The 26,839-nt window shown below is 44.1% G+C and overlaps 1 protein-coding gene across 3 annotated transcripts; it reads right to left on the minus strand.

The window, feature by feature from the left end:
- Positions 1-13: 13 nt before the first annotated feature.
- Positions 14-25,724, minus strand: LOC306997047 (uncharacterized protein). 3 transcript variants are annotated; one of them, XM_079610074.1, is made up of 3 exons: positions 25,610-25,724; positions 24,178-24,276; positions 14-3,976 (listed from the first exon to the last, which is right to left on the minus strand). In XM_079610074.1, the coding sequence occupies exons 2-3, from the start codon at positions 24,209-24,211 to the stop codon at positions 2,916-2,918; spliced, it is 1,095 nt and encodes a 364-aa protein (XP_079466200.1). In that variant the 5' UTR covers positions 24,212-24,276; positions 25,610-25,724; the 3' UTR covers positions 14-2,915. The 3 variants fall into 3 exon arrangements, with proteins under 3 accessions (XP_079466200.1, XP_079466198.1, XP_079466199.1); XM_079610072.1 differs by lacking the exon at positions 25,610-25,724 and adding an exon at positions 25,261-25,435; XM_079610073.1 differs by lacking the exon at positions 25,610-25,724 and adding an exon at positions 25,242-25,287.
- Between the last annotated feature and the right edge of the window lie 1,115 nt (positions 25,725-26,839).

Here is a 26,839-nt window from a genome sequence, read left to right on the forward strand (position 1 = left end):
TTAGTTTTTTAAAAACAACAAAACAAAAACGAGATTTCGGCTTGATTTATCGTGTTTTGGTTCACGGGCACCAAACCCCGCCCACAACATTTTTTGGTAGGGAAGTTCGGTCTGGACTTGATCCGTTGAGTAGCTATTATGCCCCAACAAAATATTGTTCGGACCAATCAAATTGTCAGCAGGGTTCCTACACATTTTCCATTTCAAAATTTCATACTTTTCCAGACTCAAATTTCAAATCTTCTCTGTAGATTTTCAGACCATATTCAAAGTGCCCCTATTATGCTTTTTCCAATATTCCCTTTCATGCAATGTGTAATGCAGCTCTCTGCAAAGGTATGAAAATGAAAGAGCACGCAATAAATTAAGTTATTGTTTCTCAAAAGAAAGAATCGACTTTGAACCACCTAAACCGAGTCATCAGGAATTTGAATCCCACTTCCGTGACGTCTACACGTCACTGGGTAACCAACCTGGTCACACTAAATGCGTCCCTAGCAACTATTGTGTTTATCGTGCAATTTATATGCGAGAATGAGTTTTCACATGCATAGGAAACGCATGGGTTGGTTTAGGGTAGGTTTAGTAGTGGTGTGGGGTGCGTGTGTTCTAAGTTTGGTTAGGATTAGTGGTGTGGGGTGCGTGTGTATAAAGTGTGTATCATATGCACGCGAAAACTGTGTATCCTATTTACGTAAAAACTCATTTTCGCGTATAAATTGCACGGTAAACACAATATGTGCTATAGAGACGCATTTTCATGAGATCAGGCTGGGTAACACATTTGCCTAATGCCCACCTATGTTCTACGCTGTCCGCCCGCGAACAACTTGACCTGCCCTCAAACACTGTAGATGGTTCTTGTTGTGTATGTTGAGAAGACGCTGTTTTCTGCTCTGCAAAAGCAAATTATCTTTGTAAACACTTTCAACGGATGAGGATGTGAAGATTCTGGTTAAAATTACCACAGCAATACAACAGCAGTATAACCTTTTGACCAATGCTTCTCAAATCTCCATGAAGTCTAAATTAGGTTTACAAAACGCGTATCCATTAAAGATGGGACAGTGCCCACTTTATCAGTAAGTATGATTATTTATTGATGTATATATTTTCTATCGGGTGTTCTACTAGCATATCACTGAGAAACGTTCTGCTCAAATCGTGCTTGCGATGGAGGCTCGGGTTGAGTAACTAGTTCTTCCAATGTTTCATCGGACTCGAGCTAGGATTGATATGGTAAATTACTGTCTTTACAGTGTGTCGGTATAGGGGGTATATGGGTGTTTAGCTTCCGACAAGCACTGTAGATAAATCACAGCAGAATAGGCTCGTGACAAGGAGGGATTTAAAGAGACTGAATCATCGAACCTGTGTTTGAGAATCATGAAAAATGTGGTGATGTGCAATGTATATTATGAGAAAATGAAAGTGTTTTTTGTAGGAAATCTCCAAACCAAAATTAGTATTTTCAGTCCCCCCAAAAATGGTTTTAAGCCAGTTATTTATATATTCTGCTGTAGTGTCAGTAGACATAGGTTATATATAAAACTATAAATTGTAATGCACAAGCATGCAAAACAATTCCTGTGCACATGTGAATAGTTTCTTGAGGGCACAAAAAAGTTTATCATATACACTACTGTGGAAAAGTCTTAGGCATGTCAGTATTTTCACCCCAAAAAGTGGATTTAAGCCGGTATCACCCGTGTCCTCCACCACCCCATCACCTCACTCTTGGCTGGTTTTCTATCCCAGTCAAAGGGGGGATAAATTACTATATCTGATTTCATGTATGTGTGAACTCGTGAATGCACAGAATTTTTTATTATTTTAAATTCATTAGACTTTCTATTATAGAAAACAAAACAGGGGCAATAGTCTGGAAATGCAAATATGTTTCCATACTCTGCTTTCTTTTTACCATACTTTTCCAGACCTGGAAATTACTCAAATCAAATTCCATACTTTTCCAAACCCCATAGGAACCCTGCTGTCAGGGCGGGCTTTATACGATGATGGACAGATGAGCAACGGTAGAGTAATCATCCACGTCATCAAAGAGCACTTGGGTTGAATTCGTTTACAAAGATGACTGCCGCTGGAGAATTGAGATTTCACGAGTTCACACTTACAAATAAATCAGATGGAATAAATGCGTATGTGACGTGCTGTCCGAGGAGAGGGCTCCGGGCTCAGTATTCGGCCCGAACCCACAGTATTACCCCGGGCTGTGAAAGAGCAAGCCAAGAGTGAGGAGTCGGGGTGGTGGAGGGATGCTGAAAAACTGTCTTTCCCGGTTCGGTTGAAACCCGCCCCATAATCACAGCCCAATGGAGCAGTTTCAGACTCATCTCTAAATAGAATCTGAGTATGACGAAGTTAGGCTACAAAAACGGACAAATGACTACAAAATCTGTTTCGCACATGTGGGCGGTCATGAGACGCCCCTTTCACCCGATTGGTCAAGCAAATCTGAGCCTGTGACGTCATAAGTAATTCCCCAGCTCAGTTCAACAAAATAATAGTCCTATGGCTCTGCATACCGCTTCTTAAACTGTACAGGGCTGTGCAACTTAAAGCGTTTCACAGAAATATTTATATCAGAAATATTAATCTGCACCCTGCCGGTTTTATTTAGCTGTGCAGTTACATTTGTGTGCTGCTGCTAGACAGTGCAGAGCGGATGAAGAACAGACCAATGTTCAGTCAAGTGTAGTGATTGACAGGACGATAGCGGAGGAAAAAGCGCAAGATAGCCTAAAATTTGCTAGTAAAAAATTTGTTTTATTTGTTTAATATAAGTGACTATCAAAATGTTTAAATGGACTATCAAATCGACTCCATCTTTTATTTATTTGTTTGTGTGGATCCTCTCTTGTCTTTTCTGAGATGATGACTGACTAAATCTCTTGTCACAGTGTGAACGGCTTCTCTCCGGTGTGGATCCTCATGTGAGAATTAAGGTGTGATGAATGACTGAAACTCTTCCCGCATTGATCACACGTGAACGGCTTCTCTCCGGTGTGGATCCTCATGTGAGAATTAAGGTGTGATGAATGACTGAAACTCTTCCCGCATTGATCACACGTGAACGGCTTCTCTCCGGTGTGGATCCTCATGTGAGCATTAAGACTAGATGATCGACTGAAACTATTCTCGCACTGATCACATGTGAACGGCTTCTCTCCGGTGTGGATCCTCATGTGAGCATTAAGACTAGATGAATGTCTGAAACTATTCCCGCACTGATCACATGTGAACGGCTTCTCTCCGGTGTGGATCCTCATGTGATCATTAAGAATTGATGATCGACTGAAACTATTCCAGCATTGACCACATGTGAACGGCTTCTCTCCGGTGTGGATCCTCATGTGAGAATTAAGGTGTGATGATTGACTGAAACTATTCCCGCATTGACCACATGTGAACGGCTTCTCTCCGGTGTGGATCCTCATGTGATCATTAAGACTAGATGAATGACTGAAACTCTTCCCGCATTGACCACATGTGAACGGCTTCTCTCCGGTGTGGATCCTCATGTGAGAATTAAGACTAGATGAATGACTGAAACTCTTCCCGCACTGATCACATGTGAACGGCTTCTCTCCGGTGTGGATCCTCATGTGATCATTAAGACTTGATGATCGACTGAAACTCTTCCCGCATTGACCACATGTGAACGGCTTCTCTCCGGTGTGGATCCTCATGTGAGAATTAAGGTGTGATGATTGACTGAAACTCTTCCCGCATTGACCACATGTGAACGGCTTCTCTCCGGTGTGGATCCTCATGTGATCATAAAGACTACCTTTTTTTGTGAAACTGTTTCCACACTGAGTGCAGGTGAAAGATTTCTTGGCTCTTCTTTTCTTTAAAAATGTCTGTTTAGTCTTTGACGAACTCAAAGGTTTTCCTCCAGGTTGGACATGATGTTCCTCCTCCACTTCACTCAGTTCTTCACTCTCCTCGCTCTCTTCCATTGGGTCAGACAGGAAAGAAAAAAATATTAAATGTAATTTTCAGTACATCAAAATAATTCAAAAGAGAGACATTTAAAGTGAAAGGACATGAAAGTGAGCCCTGATGTAACAGTAGAAAGTAGACAACTGTTATAAAATATTATGATAATTTTATGCCTTTTTAAAAATTGATTATGTACTTGAAATTTATCTTCCAATTATTCTTTTTAAAACATTATAGGTACGAATCCCATGTTTCTTTAGCAAGAACTATTACATATATTTATTTATTATGTTTGTAAAAAAGCTGCCGCAGAATGTGACGTCATTTCACGACCGTTGCAGTGTCTGTAGAAACTTCACATGCTCAAAGTGTAGAGCGAACGCGGCTTTAACTAGTTTTAAATTAATCATTTTTATTAGCTTCATCAGTGTCCTACATGTTTCACTCAACCCTGTTACTCCTGACATGATTTTCCTGCTTTCAAAAACAGAGCATTTCGAGATGCGCATGCGCAGCGGACGGTGATGGCTGCTTAATATCGACGCTCCACCTCAGTGCCTATTTTTCGCCCTTTTTCAATCCCTACTAAGTTTTTGGCCGCATTTTATGATAATATCTGGATCTAGTGCTATTCTAGATGGCATCTAAAAGAGATTTAATCCAGTCCCCGGCGAAGAAAAAGCAGAAAGATGACGATCGCCTTCATGACGCCATTGCCGAAATGCTCGATAATCAACTGAGCGCCATAAAGCAATCTATGACGATGATTGTTCGCGAGGAAATATCGACGATTTCAGCACGACTGGATTCGCTGGAAAAAGATGTCAAATCGTTCGGCAGTAGATGTGACAAGATGCAGGCAACGGTCCGTGATGTTAAGAGGGACTCGATTGCTAACAAGTCCGGTCTGGAGGAGCTCCAGGAGAAATTACTTCTTTATGAGGATAAATCCAGACAAAATAACCTAAGGTTGGTGGGCCTAAGAAAAGGAGCTGAAGGCGGGAATGCAATTCAGTTTCTGCAGACCCATATTCCCAAGTGGATTCCGGCTCTAAAAGGGAAGACGATAGAGATCGAACGCGCGCACCGCCTGTACGCGAATGAGGATTCCTCTAGGAATAGAGCGCGCACTTTAATTTTCAAGCTTCTTCGTTACAATGATCGACAGGCGATTCTACAGGGAGCCAGGAGCGCTTCACCTCTGAGTTTCGAGGGGGGTATCTTACGGTTCTTTCCTGACTTCAGCAAAGGAACGTCCCAAAAAAGGAAAGCTATGGCTGAAGGTCGGAAACGTCTCCAACTACTAGGGATCGAGTCATTCCTGCTCTACCCCGCGTCGGTTAAAGTTCGTCACGGCCAGGAGCAATTGTTTTTCAAGACCCCTGCGGACCTGGAGCGGTACATCTCGTCTCTGAGCGTCGCCACCACGGAGATGGTTACCTCCGCGCTATTAGATATGCCGCTGCCTGAGGATTAAATTCGGCCTTTTTGCTTTTGTTTATATCATCCTAAGTAGGGATATAGTTTTGATTTCGCTGTGATGGTGACTCAGGTGAGAGATGCTGATGTTTGAGTAACTGTTACCCTCATAGTCCGAGTGCATGGCCTCGAGGAGTTTTATTTTCCAGGCAGATAAGAGGGTGTGGTTTTCCCCTCTGCAAGCTGCCAATAGTAAATTGTTTTTTGGGTTATTGTTGTTAAGTAATATTATGTTAGAACTACCAGGGTTTGCTGTTTTTGTTATTTTACTTTGTTTCATGGGGGTAAAATTATTAATGATGCGTTCTGTTATATGTCTAATGTTCCGTTGTCTTATGGTTAATCATTTTATGATAGAATGAGGGATTGTAATGTGATATCGTGGAATGTAAATGGGCTAAATTCTCCCATAAAAAGATCTAAATGCCTAGATTATTTGCATCGTAAACGAGCTGACATTGCATTAATACAGGAATCTCATCTCAAGGCTTCTGATGTTACTCGCTTTCAGAATAGACATTTTAAAATGATAGCTTTCTCTTCGCATAATAGTGCCTCAAGAGGAGTTATTATACTCCAGAACAGGAAATTCCCGTTTCTAATAGAAAAAATAGGAGGGGACGAAAACGGGCGGGTTACATATGCTTCTGGCTCATGGAATAATTTAAAAATAGTTCTCTTCTCAGTTTATTCTCCAAATAACTACGATGTAGATTTTTTCCCATCCCTTCCTAAACTATTTCTTAATTTTGTCGACTACAAACTGGTCGTAGGTATGGATGCTAATGCAGTTTGTAACCCCTTAATTGATAGATCCCTTGTCGCTGTCCATGGTGATCCGGCTTCACAGTCGTTAAACGATCTCATTGTTGATAACAACTTATGTGATATTTGGAGAGTGAAAAATGGGAACTCTAGAGATTATACTTTTTACTCGGCACGCCACAAATCATTTTCGAGATTAGATTACATCTTAATTTCTAAATCTCTTATCCAAGGAGTAAACCACATTGATATTCTACCTATTCTGATTTCAGATCATTCCGCTGTGATTTGTAATCTATCTCCTCCGATAATTCCCTTAAAGGAGAACTCCAGCGCAAAATGAACCTTTGGTCTAATTACACATTGTTACCTAGTCAACCGTTATCTGAGATTTGTTTTCATGATTATCGAATGTAAATAGTTTTATCTCTAAAAACAGTTTAGCCTATAACGCTAGTATAACGCTAGTATATGGGGCATGGAGTAATGACAAATAAAAATCGCTTGTTAATACCACTAACAAGTCTCAAAATAGCCCCACACTAACACGGCAGCATAATGAGGGTCCCTACATGCAAACCGAAGCATTGAGAACTTTGACAGTGTCCAGACAGTTTAATAAGAAGATATGTTATACATACAGTCAACTTCACGTATATAAGCAGAATCCATCTTGGAAAAACAGACTCTATCAGTCGAACTACGAACCACCGATCCAAATGCGCTGAACTGTGTAGAATCTCATATGGTCCAGCGCATTTGAATCGGTGGTTCGTAGATCGATTGATAGAGTCTGTTTTTCCAAGATGGATTCTGCTTATATACGTGAAGGTGACTGTATGTATAAAAGGTTCATTTTGCACCGGAGTTCTCCTTTAAGCGCCAAAAGGTGGCGTATGAATACAACTTTCTTGCAAAATGAAGATTTTTTGTCCCAATTACGTTCTAAATTATCTCTCTTCCTTCAAGAAAACTTAAATTCATCTATTAATCCTCAAACTCTATGTGTCAGGATTCCACCTTCACATCACTCTCCATTACCTCCCAGATCATCACTGACTCCTCCCACTCCTTCAATCACCCGTTCACAGTCCCCTGATTACTGATTCCCATCACCTGTGACTCATCACCAGTTCCCTTTATAACCCAGCATTCACCTCACCTCCGTTGTCTGATCTCGTCATTACTTGACCACAGACCCACCGTGAACACTCTCCTATGCTAACCCGCTACTTACCCGAGCTTACCTGCATTCCTCCTCGGATCCCATCGTCTCGTCTCAGTCCAGTCATCAAGGCTCCTTCTCTTCAACTCCCTCTCCTGGATCCACACCTGAATACACATCACGGAATCAATCATTCAGCTAAGACTCTCCATATTTGACATAGACTGTCTCACTTACCATTCCACTGTGTGTCCGCAACTGCATTGTTCAATAAAAGTGTGTTTACAACTTACGTCATCTCTCTCCGTGTTTCAAACCCTGACAGAAGATCAGACCAACAACATGCAATCGGATACACGAGACGCTGTTCCTCACCCAGTGCCCACCGCATCAGCGTCTGCTTCAACCAGTCCATCCCCGGATCCACTTCCGCATTCACCCGCTGCTTTGTTCACTGCCTCTTCCAGTCCCATGGCCAAACCAGCTCCGGCGAGGCGGAGGATTGCAGTGGGTTCCTCCTCCAGGTATCTTTATATTTCACTATGAATGAACAACAATTCCATAATGACGCCGCCCGCGTGGCTTTCATCATCTCGTTACTCACCGGTTCCGCCCTCCAGTGGGCTCAATCTCTTTGGAATTCCAATTCTCCGACCATTCGTGTATGCAAGGATTTTATTCAACACTTTAGGGATGTGTTTGGACAGTCCGTGGCTTCCCTCTCTATCCACGATCAGCTGTTCCATCTAAAACAAGGCCGTTCTTCGGTGACTGAATATTCCCTTCGATTCAGAACCCTCGCTGCTGCTAGTGGATGGAACGAACCCGCTTTAATTACTGCATATCGTCAAGGATTAACTCCGAAGATCCGTCAGCTGGTCGTGGTTTACGATGACGTCATGGGCATAGAAGCGCTCATTCAGAAAACTATCAGAGTCTCTCAACTACTAACTGCTTGTGACGTCAATATACCCACTGCACTTCCTCCGCCCCCGGCGTCCCAACCTGCTCATCTTACTCCTCCAGCACCTATTCCTATGGAAATTGATTCTTCTCGACTAACCCGTTCTGAACGACAACGAAGAATGCAAGCCCATCTCTGTCTATATTGTGCTTCTGACAAACATCTACTCAACAGCTGCCCCATTCGACCTCCGCGCCTTGCGGTAAGCTCAATCTACCATCCTCCTAGCGTTGAACATCTTATCAAAACTCAAGTCCATCTAATAACCCCTAAATTCTGTTTCCCCGTACAAGCCCTCATTGACTCCGGTTCCGCGGGAAACTTCATCTCCTCCCAATGTCTCCAGAAGATGAATCTGAACAAGAAACGACTTGAGTACGATCTCGCTATTCATACCATCCAAGGTAAACCGCTAGGAAGGGGTCGAATCCGTTACAGTTCTCCCATGTTAACTCTGCAGATTGGATGCTTACACACTGAGGAGATCTCTTTTATGGTGCTGGAGGAGTCTACAGCCGAAATCATCCTGGGACGCCCGTGGTTAATACAACATCAACCCCATCTCCACTGGAAGACCGGTGAAATCCTCCAATGGGGTTCGGACTGTCATTCTTCCTGTCTAGTCACTATCACCAAGGTTACCCCTTCTCCGTCATCCGCTGAAATAGAGAGTCCTTCCTCAGAAATGTCTTCGGATATTATCCCTCCATCCTCGTCTGATGTCTCCGAAGTGTCACTGCATTCCACTTCTGTGGAGAGCCCTGAGACTCAACGTCAGTATGAAATTCCAGTGGAGTACCGGGCGTTCCAGGACGTATTTAGTAAGGCGCTGGCCACCAAATTACCACCACATCGACCATGGGACTGCGCAATCGACTTGCTACCCGATCCCACTCTACCTAAGGGCCGTATCTATCCTTTGTCCATCCCGGAACAGAAGGCCATGGAGGAGTACGTAGAAGAGGCATTACAGCAAGAGTTCATCCGACCATCTATCTCCCCTGCCGCTTCGAGCTTCTTCTTCGTGGCCAAGAAGGACGGAGGCTTACGGCCGTGCATCGATTACCGTCAGCTTAACTCTCAGACAGTGAAGTTTCGGTATCCTCTTCCTCTGGTCCCGGCTGCTCTGGAACAGTTCCGAGGCGCCCAAATCTTCTCCAAGTTAGACCTTCGAAGCGCCTATAACCTCATCCGTATCCGCCACGGAGATGAATGGAAGACCGCCTTCGTGACTCCCTCCGGTCACTATGAATATCAGGTGATGCCCTTCGGACTGTCAAATGCTCCAGCAGTATTCCAGGGGTATATGAATGAGATCCTTCGCCCCTTCCTCAATCGCTTCGTGATCGGCTACATCGGCGATATACTTATATACTCATCTTCCCAGGCTGAACATCATCATCATGTCGTTCAAGTGCTCCAGAAACTACGCGAGCATCAGCTTTTCCTCAAACTGGAGAAGTGTGAGTTTAACATCACTACTGTTCATTTCCTCGGTTATATCATCAGCCAAGATGGAATCCAGATGGACCAGAGGAAGGTGGAGACCATTCTAAACTGGCCCTTACCATCTACTGTAAAGGAACTCCAGCGCTTCCTAGGATTTGCCAACTTCTATCGACGTTTCATTCAAGATTACAGTCAACTCAGCTCTCCACTTACCACTGCTCTGAAGGGTCGGCCCAAGTCTCTGTCCTTATCACCTGCGGCTCTACAGGCCTTTCAGTCGCTCAAGGAAGCCTTCTCTTCTGCTCCAATACTCACTCACCCTAATCCTGATCTACCATTCATCGTGGAAGTCGATGCTTCATCCTCAGGAGTGGGGGCCGTTTTGTCTCAGCGGCAGGGGGATCTCTCCGTACTCCATCCATGTGCCTTCTTCTCCAAAAAGCTTGCCCCGGCGGAGTTAAACTACGATATCGGGAATCGTGAGCTACTGGCTATTAAGTTAGCCCTGGAGGAATGGAGACACTGGCTGGAGGGAGCTAACCATCCGTTTGAGGTCATCACGGATCATCGAAACCTGGAGTATCTACGCGAAGCTCGTAGACTAAATCCGAGACAAGCCCGTTGGGCCCTCTTCTTCACTCGATTCGACTTCAAGGTGTCATATCGTCCAGGCAGCAGGAATTGTAGAGCTGATGCTCTTTCCAGAATTCATCAAGTCCCTCACGAAGATAGTGAACCTGTGCCTATCCTCCCTCCAGCCTTATTTCTCAGTCCGATTGTGTGGGACATTGACAATCAGATCCACCAAGAAAACCGTCTCCATCCTGCTCCGCCGGGAGGTCCAGAAGGGAGTATCTTTGTACCGGAACATCTAAGAACTCCTCTTCTGGACTCAGCTCACTCCGTACCGGGCTCTGGACATCCGGGTAGCAAGCGTACCCTCTCGCTTCTCAGTCAACGGTACTGGTGGCCAACCATCTCCGAGGATGTAACAAGGTTCGTCAAGGGTTGTTCAGTCTGCGCCATTGTCAACACCCCGAGGAGACTGCCAGAGGGTAAATTGGTGCCCCTTCCGATTCCTCAGCGTCCTTGGTCCCATATCGGTATCGACTTCATGACCGACCTTCCTCCATCTGATGGTTTCACCACGGTACTTGTAGTCGTTGATCGTTTCTCTAAGGGCTGTAAATTAATCCCTCTACCAGGACTGCCGACTGCTCTGGAAACCGCCGAAGCCCTCTTCCAGGGAGTCTTTCGTAACTTCGGAATCCCGGAGGACATCGTCTCTGACAGAGGTCCCCAATTCATCTCCAGAGTTTGGCGTGCCTTCTTTCAGCTCCTCGGGGTCACTGTCAGTCTCTCTTCCGGATACCATCCTCAGACCAATGGCCAGACTGAGCGCAAGATCCAGGAAATCGGTCGCTTCCTAAGGACCTACTGCCACCAGTACCAGGACAGCTGGAACCGTTACCTTCCCTGGGCTGAGTATGCTCAAAACTCTCTCCGACAAAGCACCACTGGTCTTACTCCCTTCCAATGCATTCTCGGTTACCAACCTCCTCTGTTCCCCTGGTCTGGGGAGTTATCTGAGGTTCCAGCTGTCGACTTCTGGTTCCAGCAGAGCGAGGGGGTATGGGACTCAGCTCACGTTCATCTCCAACAGGCAATAAGGAGACACAAGACCCAGGCTGATCGTCGAAGACTACCAACTCCCTCTTATCAGCCTGGGCAGAAGGTGTGGTTGTCCACCAGGGACATTCGTCTCAAGTTGCCATGTCGTAAGCTGAGTCCTCGATTCATTGGACCTTTCCCCATCGAGAGGCAGTTGAACGAGGTCACCTACAGACTTACACTCCCAAGGCAGTATCGCATCTCACCATCCTTCCATGTGTCATTGTTAAAACCTTACGTTGACCCTGTCCTTCCTATTCCTTCAGATACACCTGCCATTGACGTACCTCCTCCTCCTCCGGTGCCTGTGGAGGATGAGCCCATCTATAGGATCCGTTCCATCTTGGACTCCAGGCGGCGAGGTCCCCGTCTCGAGTACCTCATTGACTGGGAGGATTACGGGCCGGAGGAACGTTCTTGGGTGCTGCGCGACGACGTAATGGATCCCACTCTCCTTTCCCAGTTTCACGAGGAACATCCCAATCGACCAGCACCCAGAGGTCGGGGTAGACCTCGCCGCCGACAGCATCCTTCACAGGCGTCAAGAGCCGCTTCGGGAGGGGGGGGTACTGTCAGGATTCCACCTTCACATCACTCTCCATTACCTCCCAGATCATCACTGACTCCTCCCACTCCTTCAATCACCCGTTCACAGTCCCCTGATTACTGATTCCCATCACCTGTGACTCATCACCAGTTCCCTTTATAACCCAGCATTCACCTCACCTCCGTTGTCTGATCTCGTCATTACTTGACCACAGACCCACCGTGAACACTCTCCTATGCTAACCCGCTACTTACCCGAGCTTACCTGCATTCCTCCTCGGATCCCATCGTCTCGTCTCAGTCCAGTCATCAAGGCTCCTTCTCTTCAACTCCCTCTCCTGGATCCACACCTGAATACACATCACGGAATCAATCATTCAGCTAAGACTCTCCATATTTGCCATAGACTGTCTCACTTACCATTCCACTGTGTGTCCGCAACTGCATTGTTCAATAAAAGTGTGTTTACAACTTACGTCATCTCTCTCCGTGTTTCAAACCCTGACACTATGGGAGACGACTAAATGTTTTTTGAGACGATACTGCATTTCTTTTGCCTCCCGTGTAAATAAATCCAGAGGAAAAAAATTAACCCATCTGGAGGCCCAGATTAAACATGTAGAGAAGGATCTTAAAAAAACCTTTACGGAAAATAAAAGCAGACTCTTGGGCAATTTAAAAACTGACCACAAGGCTATTCTATTAAAAAGGGCAGAATTTTTCATACACCGTACCAAACAAAATTACTATCTTAATGGTGAGCGGCCAGGAAAACTTATGGCTTTAAGGTTGAAACGTAATGAGGCCCTGGCCTCAATAACAGCCATTAAGGATAATATGGATGTTCTTCATACGGCTCCAGGGGATGTAAACAGAATATTTAAGGACTTCTATGAGTTGTTATACAGATCTGAGGTGGGAGCGAATGAACAAGCTGTTAGTGAATTTTTGACAAACTTAGATCTCCCTCAATTAAGTGAGGAGCAATGTGCTTTTCTCGATTCCCCAATAGATTTAAAAGAGTTGAAGGAGGCTTTAGAGGGTTTGAATAAAGGTAAGACCCCGGGTTTGGACGGGTTACCTCCGGAGCTGTATCTGGCAATATGGGATACGATTGGACCACTCCTCCTCGACTCCATAAATTTTGCTTTAGATACTGGTTGTTTTCATAGAGACCAGAATACTGCTCTTATCTCCCTGCTGCTGAAAAAGGGAAAAGAACCCCTATGCTGCTCTAGTTATAGGCCGATTTCACTAATTGGTACGGATGTCAAGTTATATGCCAAAGTTCTAGCCCACCGTTTGGGAACGGTTGCCAGTTTTCTAATTGCCTACGATCAGACAGGCTTCCTTAAGGAACGTTTTGCTGCGGACAACTTGCGACGTCTTTTGAACATTATTGACTCACCCGACCCGGTTAACGAACAACGTGCTATCCTCTCGCTAGATGCTGAGAAAGCCTTTGACCGGGTCGAGTGGACATATTTATGGTCTGTCTTAACCCGTTTTGGCTTTGGCCCGCGTTTTATACATATGATTCAGACCCTTTATGTTAACTCGTCTGCACGAGTCTCAACGGGTTTGTGCTGTTCGGAGGCAATCCCATTGAACCGGGGAACTAGACAGGGATGTCCGTTATCCCCGTTACTATTCGCAATTTCTTTAGAACCCTTAGCACAGGCGATTCGACAAGACCATATTATTTCCCCGATTACTGTAGGTGACTCTAAGCATTTTATCTCTCTTTTTGCAGACGACATCCTGCTCTATATGTCTAATGTTTCCTCTTCTCTTCCTCAATGTCTTAAAATATTTAATAATTTTAGCATTATAAGTGGTTACAAAATTAACTGGGGGAAATCTGTATTAATGCCCTTGTCAGCGTCGACTAGTACTGCATTAGCATCTTCCTTGATCCCAATTAGCTCGATCCCAATCAGCAAGACATTTAAATATCTCGGAATTCAGATTTTTCCTTCTCTGCAGACTATCTCTAAAGAAAATTACAGTTCGTTATTTTCTTCTATCAGGCAAGATTTACAGAGGTGGGATGTTATTTTAACCTCACTGCAAGGCAGAATTTCTATCATCAAAATGAATATCCTCCCTCGACTTTTATTTCTGTTCTCCATGATCCCTTTATCTCCCCATAGAACTTTCTTCAAAGAATTAGATTCCTTGATTACCAAATTTATATGGAATAAGAAGCGACCAAGAATTAAACTTTCAACACTGCAGAGAAGATCCAATAAAGGAGGTTTGTCACTTCCAAACTTCCATTTGTACTTTTGGGCATGTCAGCTGCGATCTCTTAAGGTTTGGTTAAAGGACGATTCCCAGATCGCCTGGAGGGATGTGGAAGCATCCGCTGTGCTCCCGCATCGGCTCCAGGATATTTTATTCACGGGTATATTAAAGAAAGAGGTGAAGGTTGGGAACACAATTGTGTGTAATTCTCTGAAAATCTGGTATGAGGTATGCAAATTCATGGGTTGTTCATTTAAATTCACATCTGAATCGCCGATCTGGCATAATAATAATTTACAATCAGATAACAGACCTTTTGTTTTTAAGCCATGGTCGGATCAAGGTGTACATAACCTGTGTGATATATTCAATAATCAGGGCTTGAGGTCCTTTCAAGATCTGAAAGAGTGCTACAATCTTCCTGGACATTCCTATTTTTTATATTTAAGGTTGAGAAGTGCTATGCGTGCTTATGGAGTGCCGTGGAACTGTAAATTGGACTCTCATCCTCTGATGGACTGTGTGAATTATTCACAGGCACAAGGAGCCGTGTCATTCATTTACAACAGACTGCTCAATCATGGCTGTGGTAGGCTCTCTATCATTACGATATGGGAAAAGGAATTCGCTCCCCGCAAACTAAATTGGGACTTGATATGGGACACTATTCCAACAATGTCTAAAAATCTTGCTCACCAACTGATACACTTTAAATTGCTTCATAAGGCATATGCTACTCCATATGTTTTGCACAAAATGAAGCGATTACCTACCCCCTTCTGTACACTTTGTAATTCCAATTCTGTGGGTACCTATATGCATATGTTTTATGAGTGCCAGCTTATCAGTAACTTCTGGGATCAAGTGTTTTTAAGTGTATCAGAATTATGTGATAAGGTTATCCTCAAGCACCCCAGTCTATGTTTGCTGAATATTGATGAGGATCTTGATCTGACGGTTAGTCAGCGCAGGATTCTACACACTGCTCTAACTGCAGCCAAAAAGATAATTTTTAAGATCTGGCATGAGCCTACGGTCCCAGCAGCCAAACTATGGCTTTTAGAAACTAAATATATTGCACTACTAGAGCTCTCTACAGCGAGAATCAACAAAGCTAAACCAAAGACACTTAAGGCCTGGACTGAATTGGTTACAAAAATATCTCATATAATAACTCGTTAGCTCGTAGGTACTGAATGTTTCGGAGTGTTATTAAGGAGCAGTGGAAATCCTAGAGCTGTGCTAACGTTAATCATTCCCCTAACTTATTCATCTATGTTTAATGTTATTAAGTTATTTATTTTATTTTTCTTATTATTATTTTTTTTCTTTTTTTTTCTTTTTTCAAAGCAAACCCTGGTCCTGTATATAGTTAATGGTGGTCTCATGTGGACCATGTTTAACCTTGCAAAAAATGAATAAATAAATAATCATAAAAAACAGAGCATTTCTTAAAACTGTGACACCCAGGAAGTGACATCATCTGGGCTCTTTCTACTGCATGATGGGAGGACAAGAAAACAATCTCAATCCATTGTCTCAGTTTTTACACAAACTGTAGCATTGACTGTATTCATCAACCCTGTTACCAAAGTTACTGTAAGAAGAATGATCTCTATAACTATGAATAACTTGTATGATCAGGCCCGTCGCGACAAGGCAAGCAAACCAAGCAATTGCTTGGGGCCTCGAGCTGGCCTGGGGCCCCAAGACAACGACTGGTTAAGAATAAAATGCAACGACAAACTGCGTGAGCACCCCTTTGATAGTCAATGCAGTAAAGTGCAATGACACTGTTATCGGGATACCCCTCAAGAGCAGTGGCGGCTGCTGGTCTTTCAAAGAGGGGAAGCTCATTTTCAGCCTACATCTGTCACGGAACGACCTCTATCGCCTCCCTCTGGCGGCATCAGATCACTTTCCCCTGAGTACTAGGACTGCACTTCCCATCTTCCACCTCCTCACACTCATTATCTACCAGCCCTGTCCCATCCCATTATCAGCGCACCTGTTCTCACTCTGACTCTCTCAGCTCCCTTTATATGCACACTCCCAACTCACCTTCATTGCGAAGTCTTGATTCTGCCACGGCGTTCATTTCCAAGCGATCTCTGTATCTACCCAAGTATTCCTGGTTCTCCGACCCCAGCCTGTGTTTCCAAGGATCCTTCACGAACGTTCTCTGCCTGCCCTGACCCACGCCTGGTAACCACTCTGATTCCTGGATCTCCCTTGCCTGTTCCTAGTCTGCCTTGTCTTTTGCTTCATTGTGTGTTTCAATAAAATTACTGCAAATGGATCCGAATGTCTCAGACTCTCCATCACAGAAGACTTCGCCAACACTGGATCCAGCAGCCCTGCATCAGTTTTCCACAGAACTCTCTAATCAAGGTTCAGTACTGGTGGTTCATCAACGACAGCTGGAGAAATTAACTTCACTCACCGAGGAACTGGTGAGATCCATGCAGTCACTTTCTCCTCAATCCACCGCGGCCACACAGGTCGCTGCACCCCCAGCTCAACCCATACCCAGTGTGAGTACATCCAATAGTCTCCGTTTATCCCTTCCTGAGAAATATGATGGATCTTCAGCTACGTGCAAGGGGTTCCTGTTGCAATGCACACTGTATATTAATCAACAACCTCACCTCTTCACTAGCGACGATGGCCGTGTGTCCTTCATATGCTCGTTGCTGACTGGAAAAGCCCTGGAATGGGTGACGGCGCTGTGGTCAGGAGGTAATCTCGCTTTTCCCTCTTATGACGATTTTCTCATCCAATTCAGAGAGGTGTTCGAACATCCCGCCGACGGAAAGGACCCGGGTGAGCTGTTGCTGTCTCTTCGTCAGGGAGGATCCTCCGCGGCGAATTACACTCTCACCTTCCGCACTCTCGCTGCTCAGACGGGCTGGGAGGAGAATCCATTACGTCTACTCTACCGTAAGGGACTCAATTCTGATCTACAGGGAGAGCTCGCATGCCGAGATGACGGAAAAACCCTTTCTCAACTCATGGACCTTACCATTCGTCTGGATAACCTCATGCGCGCCCGCCGCACGTCACTCAAACCTCGCATCGCCGAATATTCCTCCGCCAATGCTGAACCAGAACCCATGCAAATCGGCTTCACGCGCCTAACTACTGAGGAGCGCGACCGGAGAATGCGCCGGAACCTCTGCTTGTATTGTGCCAAAGCCGGCCACCTGAGGGCGACATGCCCCGTGAGACCCAGCTCTAATATCTCTCCTGCGGTGAGTCCCAGTCTCCTCACTATGCATTCTCTCACTGTAAAAGTATCTATCAGCACTGATAAGGAGACTGTTAACACCATTGCATTGATTGATTCTGGGGCAGCGGGAAATTTCATTGATATCACTTTTGCTAAAGCTCATCATTTCCCTCTCGTTTCATGTGAACCTCAAGTGGCAATAGCAGCCTTGGATGGGCGCCCCCTGGGGTCCGGCAAGATTCAATATATCACTCAACAGTTAACCCTCGATACCGGTTTTCAACATTCTGAGTTAATTCAACTGCTCGCCATAAATTCACCTCAACATCCTGTTGTTCTAGGATTCCCCTGGCTGGAGAAGCACGACCCTCATATCTCGTGGTGCAAGAGAGAAATAATTCAGTGGTCCCCGTTCTGCTCCGCGAACTGCCAGTCCGCTGTCCATGGTCCTGAAGCTGCTCTCGGTCAGTCAGAGAATCCTGATCTCAAGGGCGTTCCCTCTGCCTATCACGACCTCGCTTTGGCTTTCAGCGAGAAGGAAGCATCTCTACTACCACCTCACAGACCAGGGGATTGCGCCATCGAGTTTCTTCCAGGAGCTGTAGCACCCCGTGGGAGAGTCTATCCTTTGTCTCAGCCAGAGACCGACGCCATGAAGACCTACATAGACGAACAGCTCGCCAAGGGTTTCATCACACCTTCCACTTCTCCAGCTTCCGCAGGGTTTTTCTTCGTCAAAAAGAAGGACGGAGGTCTCCGCCCCTGCATAGACTACCGCAATCTTAACGAGGTGACAGTCAAATATCGTTATCCCCTGCCGCTGGTCCCAGCCGCCCTGGAGATGCTCCGCACCGCCAAGTTTTTCACCAAACTAGACCTGAGAAATGCCTACAATCTTATCCGCATTCGAGAGGGGGATGAGTGGAAGACGGCCTTCTCCACGACGACTGGGCACTACGAGTACCGGGTTATGCCGTTCGGGCTGTCCAACAGTCCCTCTGTCTTCCAGGCCTTCGTCAATGACATCTTCCGGGACATGTTGAATCACAAGGTCATAGTCTACATTGACGACATCATGATTTATTCCGAGACTCTTGCAGAACACGTCAGGGATGTGCGCGCCGTGCTCCAGCGTCTTATTGACAATCAACTATACGCCAAGGTCCAGAAGTGTGAGTTCCACCAGACCCGTATTTCATTCCTGGGGTACGTCATTAGTTCCGAGGGCGTCATGATGGATGATCACAAGGTAAAGGCTGTGGTCGACTGGCCTCGACCCACCACTGTGAAGGAGCTTCAGCGTTTCTTGGGCTTTGCAAACTTCTACCGGAGGTTCATCCGGAACTTCAGCATGACGACAGCTCCTCTCACGTCCCTCCTTCAGGGGGGGGGCAACGTTTAAGGTGGTCTCCTGAATGTACGTCCGCCTTCGAGAAGCTCAAGGAGAGATTTACCACAGCTCCCATTCTCCATCACCCAGATCCCGAGAGCGAGTTCATTGTGGAGGTGGACGCATCAAACTCAGGAGTAGGTGCCATCCTCTCGCAGCGTCACGGGAATCCTGCCAAAATGTTTCCTTGCGCCTTCCACTCTCGCAAACTCACCTCTGCTGAGCGCAACTACGATGTTGGGGACAGGGAACTTCTGGCCATGAAGGCTGCCTTTGAGGAGTGGAGACATTGGCTAGAGGGCGCACGTCTACCCTTCACGGTCCTCACTGATCATCGCAACCTCGAATACATCAAGTCAGCGAAGCAACTGAATTCCCGGCAGGCTAGGTGGTCACTATTCTTTTCAAGATTTAACTTCAAGATCACGTATCGCCCAGGATCCAAGAATGGGAAAGCCGACGCTCTGTCTCGTCAGTTTGACGGAGCCACTGATATCTCACAGCCAGAGCCCATCCTGCCTCCGACCCTCATCGTAGCCCCAGTCCTTTGGGATATCATGTCAGAGATTTCGGCGGCACAGAACAATCTCCCTGCTCCTTCAGAATGTCCTCCTGACCGGGTGTTTGTACCTCTGGATCTCCGCACCCGTGTCCTTCAATGGGTACATTGCACACCCAGTGCTGGTCATCCAGGGATTTCTGCTACCATCCAGCTGGTAACCAACCGTTTCTGGTGGCCCTCAGTCCATGCTGACACCGTAAAGTTTATTCATCAGTGTACCACTTGTAACATGGTGAAAGCCTCTCACCTGAAGCCAGCAGGTCTTCTACAACCACTTCCGATCCCCCGGCGACCCTGGTCCCACATTGCAGTGGATTTCGTCACCGACCTGCCAGCTTCCCAGGGCTTCACCACCGTCCTCTCCGTGGTGGACCGTTTCTCCAAAGCATGCCGCTTCATACCCATGGCCGGCCTGCCTACAGCCCTCCAAACCGCTGAGTCACTCCTTCAACACGTCTTCCGTTTGTATGGCCTGCCCGAGGACGTGGTGTCCGACAGGGGGACCCAGTTCACATCTCGGGTATGGAGAGCACTCTGCAGCAAACTAAACATTAACGTCAGTCTCACCTCTGGTTATCACCCGCAGGCCAACGGACAGGTGGAGAGACTTAACCAGGACCTCACACGTTTCCTCCGCACCTACTGCCATCAGAATCAACAGGATTGGAGCAGGTTCCTCGTCTGGGCTGAATACGCCCAGAACTCCCTCCGCAAGCCCTCGACCGGTCTCACACCATTCCAGTGCGTGCTGGGGTTCCAACCTCCCCTGTTTCCCTGGTCTGGTGAACCCACAGATCTCCCTGCGGTGGACACTTGGTTAAGGAGGAGTGAGGAGACTTGGAACACTGCCCACGTTCATCTTCAGCGTGCTGTGCGTCAGTTCAGAAGACAGGCAGATCGACGCAGAAGAGGCGGCCCCCTCTTCAGGCCGGGCCAGTGGGCATGGTTGTCCACTCAGAACCTTCGTCTCCGACTTCCTTGCAAAAAACTATCTCCCCGCTTCATTGGACCATTCCGTATCCTTAGACGAATCACTCCCGTTTCGTACAGGTTAGCACTCCCTGCCTCATACCGCATCTCACCCACTTTCCATGTCTCTCTTCTCAGACCCGCCACTACACCCAGGAGTGAGAGCAACCCAGAGGACGCTACCAGGAGTACTCCTCCCATCGACGTCGGGAGCGAGGAGATCTACCAGGTTCGGGAGGTTCTGGACTCCAGGCGGCGCGGCGGGGTTCTTCAGTACCTCATCGACTGGGAGGGGTGCGGTCCTGAGGAGCGCTCGTGGGTGAGGTCCCAGAACATCTTGGACCCTGCGCTTCTGACCACTTTCCATCAAGACCACCCTGACCGTCCAGCTCCTAGACCCCGAGGGAGACCCCGTCGTCGTCCAGGCCCTCGCTTCCGGAGCCGCTCGCAGGGGGGGGGCTCTGTCACGGAACGACCTCTATCGCCTCCCTCTGGCGGCATCAGATCACTTTCCCCTGAGTACTAGGACTGCACTTCCCATCTTCCACCTCCTCACACTCATTATCTACCAGCCCTGTCCCATCCCATTATCAGCGCACCTGTTCTCACTCTGACTCTCTCAGCTCCCTTTATATGCACACTCCCAACTCACCTTCATTGCGAAGTCTTGATTCTGCCACGGCGTTCATTTCCAAGCGATCTCTGTATCTACCCAAGTATTCCTGGTTCTCCGACCCCAGCCTGTGTTTCCAAGGATCCTTCACGAACGTTCTCTGCCTGCCCTGACCCACGCCTGGTAACCACTCTGATTCCTGGATCTCCCTTGCCTGTTCCTAGTCTGCCTTGTCTTTTGCTTCATTGTGTGTTTCAATAAAATTACTGCAAATGGATCCGAATGTCTCAGACTCTCCATCACAACATCATAAAAATGGTCCAAAACTTCCATCAAAATATGTGTATCGTGATTGTCAAAACATTAGGTAATTAAACAGAATTTTATTAAGTTTAGTAAAAACATGTTACAATGTTTACATGGTACAATGACTGTAGACTACTGATTTTATTGCTTGACACACGATTTCATTTCAATTCAATTTTATTCTTTTGATTTTATTCGGATCTTGATTCAATATCGATTCATTTGGATAAATATTAGGTAGCCTAACCTACATTCATTTTTTTTTCAAGAAAAAAAATCTCATCTAATGCTGTAAACATACAGAGAGCCCTGTCAGCTGGTATTATTATTAAAGGTTAAATAACAACTCAAATTAAATATAATACAAATATAATATAAATATGTCATACAGTGCACATATTTAGCAAAATACTCCTCTCTGTAGCTAATTTTTCTAGCCAACTAACGTGCAATGGTTATTAAATGGCTTTCTTGATCCTGAGATAATGTACGTTAAACCTAAACGTTGTGACATTTTTCTCCAGCTGTGTTATTGACCTCTTTCCGCGTTGAAAAACACTGATTGCTCGATATTAAGTATGAGGCATATACATTTTGGTAAGTTGTACTGGATCTTTCAACATGCTGGTTCGTGTTTATTTATTATTTACTGGTTGTAAAGAGTGAGAGATGATCTGTCACGTCACATTTACAAGTGCTAAAGCGATATTTATTGTTTGAATTTCGTAATACAAATTACAGAATCGGAGAGCTGAGAATTTGCTTATCAAAAGTAACCTTCTCTTTGTCTGTCAGTGTCAGTGTCCTCTTTGCTTCGCGATTTTTCCCTGCGTGAGAAAAGCATTTTTCGGTTTACTTTTCACTGAGCTCGAATAGCTTCAGCTATTGGCAGAAATTCTGTCAATCAAAAGGAGATGACAGACCCTCCAATCACCACGCAGACGCCCGGAGTCCGGGCCCGCCCACTTCTCCATTCCCCCCAGAGACGCTGAGCGTCCGTGGGCGGGACATAATCGCAGCATTTATCCAATGACCGTCTAGTTTCGGAGCACTGAAAAAAACTGTTCAAAGCAGCCCCATTGAAGTCAATGGACGCTCGGCTTCAACAGGGAAATGCACTGTGACGCCACGGGAATTAATGAGAAGGAAATCGAGTCAGCTGACCAGCAGCTGATTCTGAACGAACTCGTCTTCGAGATGAACGCGTTCTAAAGCATTTTTAGTCAATAAAATGTTAACAAAATAGTACATATATTTGACCATTAATTGTGGACATTATAGGGGAAGCCGAGCTTCCCTTGCAGTCTTAAAGAAATCGCCACTGCTCAAGAGGGCCCCTCTCGCTGACAGCAGCCAGCCAACCACGCGATCTCTGCGGCCGGCAAAATACAAAACCTCCTCGGTAGTCATAATGAAGCGGAATTATGCTTCAGGAAGCCAGAAAAGAAAAAGAAAAACAAGATAGTGGTAAGTGATAAATTACACATGATAAAATAGCTATACTTGTCTTGTACAAATGGTGTAATTTTGCAGCAGGTAGGCTAGCAAAAATATGTTTATGTTAGCTAACGTTACCTGCCTGACGGCAAATGCTGCTGGTAACGAACAGTTAGTGCAACTTTTTTTTTGCTGTAATATGTTTTTTTTAACGGGATAAGGAAGACGCAGATCTGATCCAGAATCACTGTTTATCGTATTTAATGACATGACATTGCTATAGCTTGTAATAGGTTTTGATGAAAGTGGCATAGCATGCTATAGCCTACTAACTATTCCACCGTGATAATCTATTTATGGGGGTTAGGAAAACCACACAATAAATTCTGTGCATTAAACATTAGCTTGGGATGATTTTAAGCATTGGTAGTTGGGAAAGCAGCTGCATCCCTTCCCTTCTAATATCAAAATATAGAAATGCTAACATATCTTTTCGGTAACACTTTAAAATAACCATCATTAATAGATGGTAAATTGTTAGTTATTTAATCTTTGGTTAATTGCCATTTAACAGTTAGCAAACAGTCTTTTTACCCATCTATAAACAGTATTTAACCAGAAAGAGGCAGAGGAACATGATTTTTTCATAGCTTATCTTAATGTGCTAGTGTCGTGTGATATACGGTAGTAACAGTTTACGCAAATATGACATTATTTTTGTTACCAATGGACCTTGAACAGTTACTACTTTATTCTGTGTGGCAATTTTTACACTGTTACATTTTGAAGTACAGTATCAGGACAACCCACGTGTTTTACTGGTACTGTTTATTAACTATTTAACAAGGTATTATAGTCATCTGTCGCTACTTTATAATAACCTTCCAGATAATGTTTATAGACAGTTTACAAACCAACTAGTAACCCTTAAAGTGTTAGGAATATCTGGTCCGTCTATCTATGTAATGTTTATAGATGTTTAAAAAAATGGTTCCTTAAAGGTTTACAAACATTTTTTAATCATTACCCGATACCCAATATATTATATGATAGATATAATGTGTGTTACAATAAATTCCTTCAAACGGCCCTGTGTATGATATTTGACAAATACAACTTTATCAGTAACTACTGATTATTCCTAAAAAAAATAAAATAAAAGTACACTATGTTGAAAATGACTACATTTCTGGTAATGTTGTTGCAAATTGGGAACCAGATATAAAATAAATGTGAAATAAAACAGTTTAAATAGTATTTCAAACCTTCCTTTACTGACCATTTGTTGAAGAAAAAACCCAGAACATTCTGTACCATTTAATAGTTGAACTGTTTATCTAAATGTTTATCTAAAGTGCTTGAATGTTTCTAACATGAATGTTCTTCAGCATCATGAATGAATGAAGAATAAACACCAACCTCTTTGTTCTTCAGGATCTTCAGTGTGTTGCATTCTGCACGGTTCTGGATCACTCTGTCCTCACTGTCCTCTTTAATACACTCTTGCAGATTTCAGCTCTGAAGACAAGATCATTAAAAGAAGAACATTTTATATGCGCAGAAACTGAAAATGATCATAAAACTTTTACAAATAAATAGCACCACAAGCACTATTGTTCCTAGAGTAAAACACTATTCATATATTAGTATTGCTTTAATGTCTCACGTGGCTCATCATAGGCTCAATGTAAAGCACTTAGCAGAATCTGTTCCAGTTTGACGCTTGAGATTGGTTCACATTAAATCCCTTCACAGATCTAAAACTTTGACTTTTGACTTGACATTCAGGAACACTCCAAACATAAAATAAATGCAGGCTAGATGTGCATAAGAGACTTCTTTTTTTCTTTTTTCTTTTTACTACTTGATTGGTTGGTGTATTATACATGACAAACAGGCTTCAATGAATTATGCAACATTTTAAAATATGTGATATGTTGATTTTTAATTGAATCGACACACTACCTTTTATTATTGAAAAAAAAAATTGACGTCGAGCCATTTAGGCCTAACGCACTGAAAGAACCATGTTTGGGTCTAGACTAGAGCATAGCGTATAACACACACACACACACACACACACACACACACACACTACTCCGGAGTTTTCGACCCTCTAAAACGGAGACTGACTCTTCAGTCAAGTCCAAAGCAAGACAGTCACACGCAAGTAACCCATGGCAACGCATTATGGCAACGACACCACAGACTGACAGAAACGTAAAAATAAACGTGAATTTAGGCTACTTTAGTTTTGTACACATTGTCCTGTTAATTATAATCAAATGCATTTTGTTTGGACAAGGGCTCGAGCACCCAAAAGCCCCAATCCCCCCTAAATGTTTTATTTCAGTAACGTTAGAAAGACGCCAGAAAAGACGCACAAGTATCGCTGTGGTCGATGAAAACAATACAAAAATGAGCCTGTCGCTTAATCAAACTGTATAAAGTGAGTTTGATGGTTGTGTAAATATTAGAAATACCGTGAACTGCTCTCCTCACCTCAGAAGACTCGACGCTGAAACTCACCAATTAACGGAATAGAGACGGCGCGAGCGAGCGGTGACGTCATCGGCTGCCAACGGTAGATTTTCAGAGACAAACCACAAATCTGTGATTTGGAACAACAAATATATTACGTTTAAAAATAAATCTTTATTTTACAGAAACTGGTACAATAATGGTATAATTTTGGGTACACAGTTATTTAAAAAATAATTAAAAAAAAAAAAAAAAAAAAAAAATAAGTTAAAAAATAAAAATAAAAGACGCGCCAAATACTGTTCACGACGACAAAACGTCTATAAACATCAACATAATCACACATAAATAAAAAATAACTGGTCTTTACTCCAGCTGCTCTCTTTCTGCTGGTTGTGTAAAGCTGTGTAGAGATGGAGATCATTTCAGTTTATTTTGTAAACTGTGTGTTGTTTAAAGTTCATATAATTGTTCTGACTTCACGAAGCCTCGTGGTGTGAATGAAACCTCAAACTGACTAAAAACTCTTTGAAATGTATATGATACTGGATATTAAGGGTGAAACTGTTAACAATGTAGACATAGCAATCTCATTTGATTTCAGTCATGTGTGAGTCATTCTAGATTTAGAGGTACATGTCTCCTAGATAAACCTGTTATTAAAAAAAAACGTTATTTAATTAATTTTGTATAATTATATACATTACATTATCACTTAAAATGATGGTTTATTTATATATATTTAGTTTTTTTTGTTGTTGAAAATATTCTTTACTGAAATATTCTAATATGACTCCCACTCCCCCTATTATTGTCTGTCATTGCCTCCTGATTCATGTATTCAACTTGAATTATCATGTAATAAGTCATTTTTTTACTTAGATAAACAATTGCATAGAATATTAATTTATTTGTATTTTATGTCATTTAATTAATACATTTATTTTTGTATTTTGTGTCTGTCCCTATACGTTTTGTTTAACTCGGTTACCTCTGTTATTAAACAACATAAAAATCTCCAAAGTATTCATAGCAAAAGCATGTGAACTGTACCAAGTGATGTCACTTCCTCTGGCAGGAAACTCTAGAAGGCAGTGAGGTGTGTCATTATTCTTTTCTCATTCATTTGTATATGTTTAGGGTATTGCAATACTGAATTTTGGAAATATTAACCTCACCTGACAAATTATTATTATTTTTTTAATAATTTTTAAATAGATTTGGCCCAGACCCCTGCAGTGTCAAGTGAAGGAAGCTCCTCTCATGCAATTGCAACAGAAATGAAGATGAATCCAGAATTATGAGTGTCATATTTTATTCTATGTGCAGTACAAATTTTAATACATGACGAATTAACATGTAAACCTAACTGGGCAACCACACAAAGTGGACCTGCGCCTGGACACGTCCACGATGCATCCCTGAAGTGCCAGCCTCATCCGCCCTGTGAAGGCCTCATCGACTCGACAGCCATCGGCACTGATCCTCAACAAACCCGTCTCCATACCGGCGTGATGTCTCCGACCTCCAGCCAGATGGAACTGGATAATATTCTGACCCAATCTGACTTCTGACCTGTAATGCTGCCCGAATCAAAATC

This window comes from Phoxinus phoxinus (genome assembly GCF_949152265.1).
Source record: "Phoxinus phoxinus genome assembly, chromosome: 1".
Classification (NCBI taxonomy): Eukaryota; Metazoa; Chordata; class Actinopteri; order Cypriniformes; family Leuciscidae; genus Phoxinus; species Phoxinus phoxinus.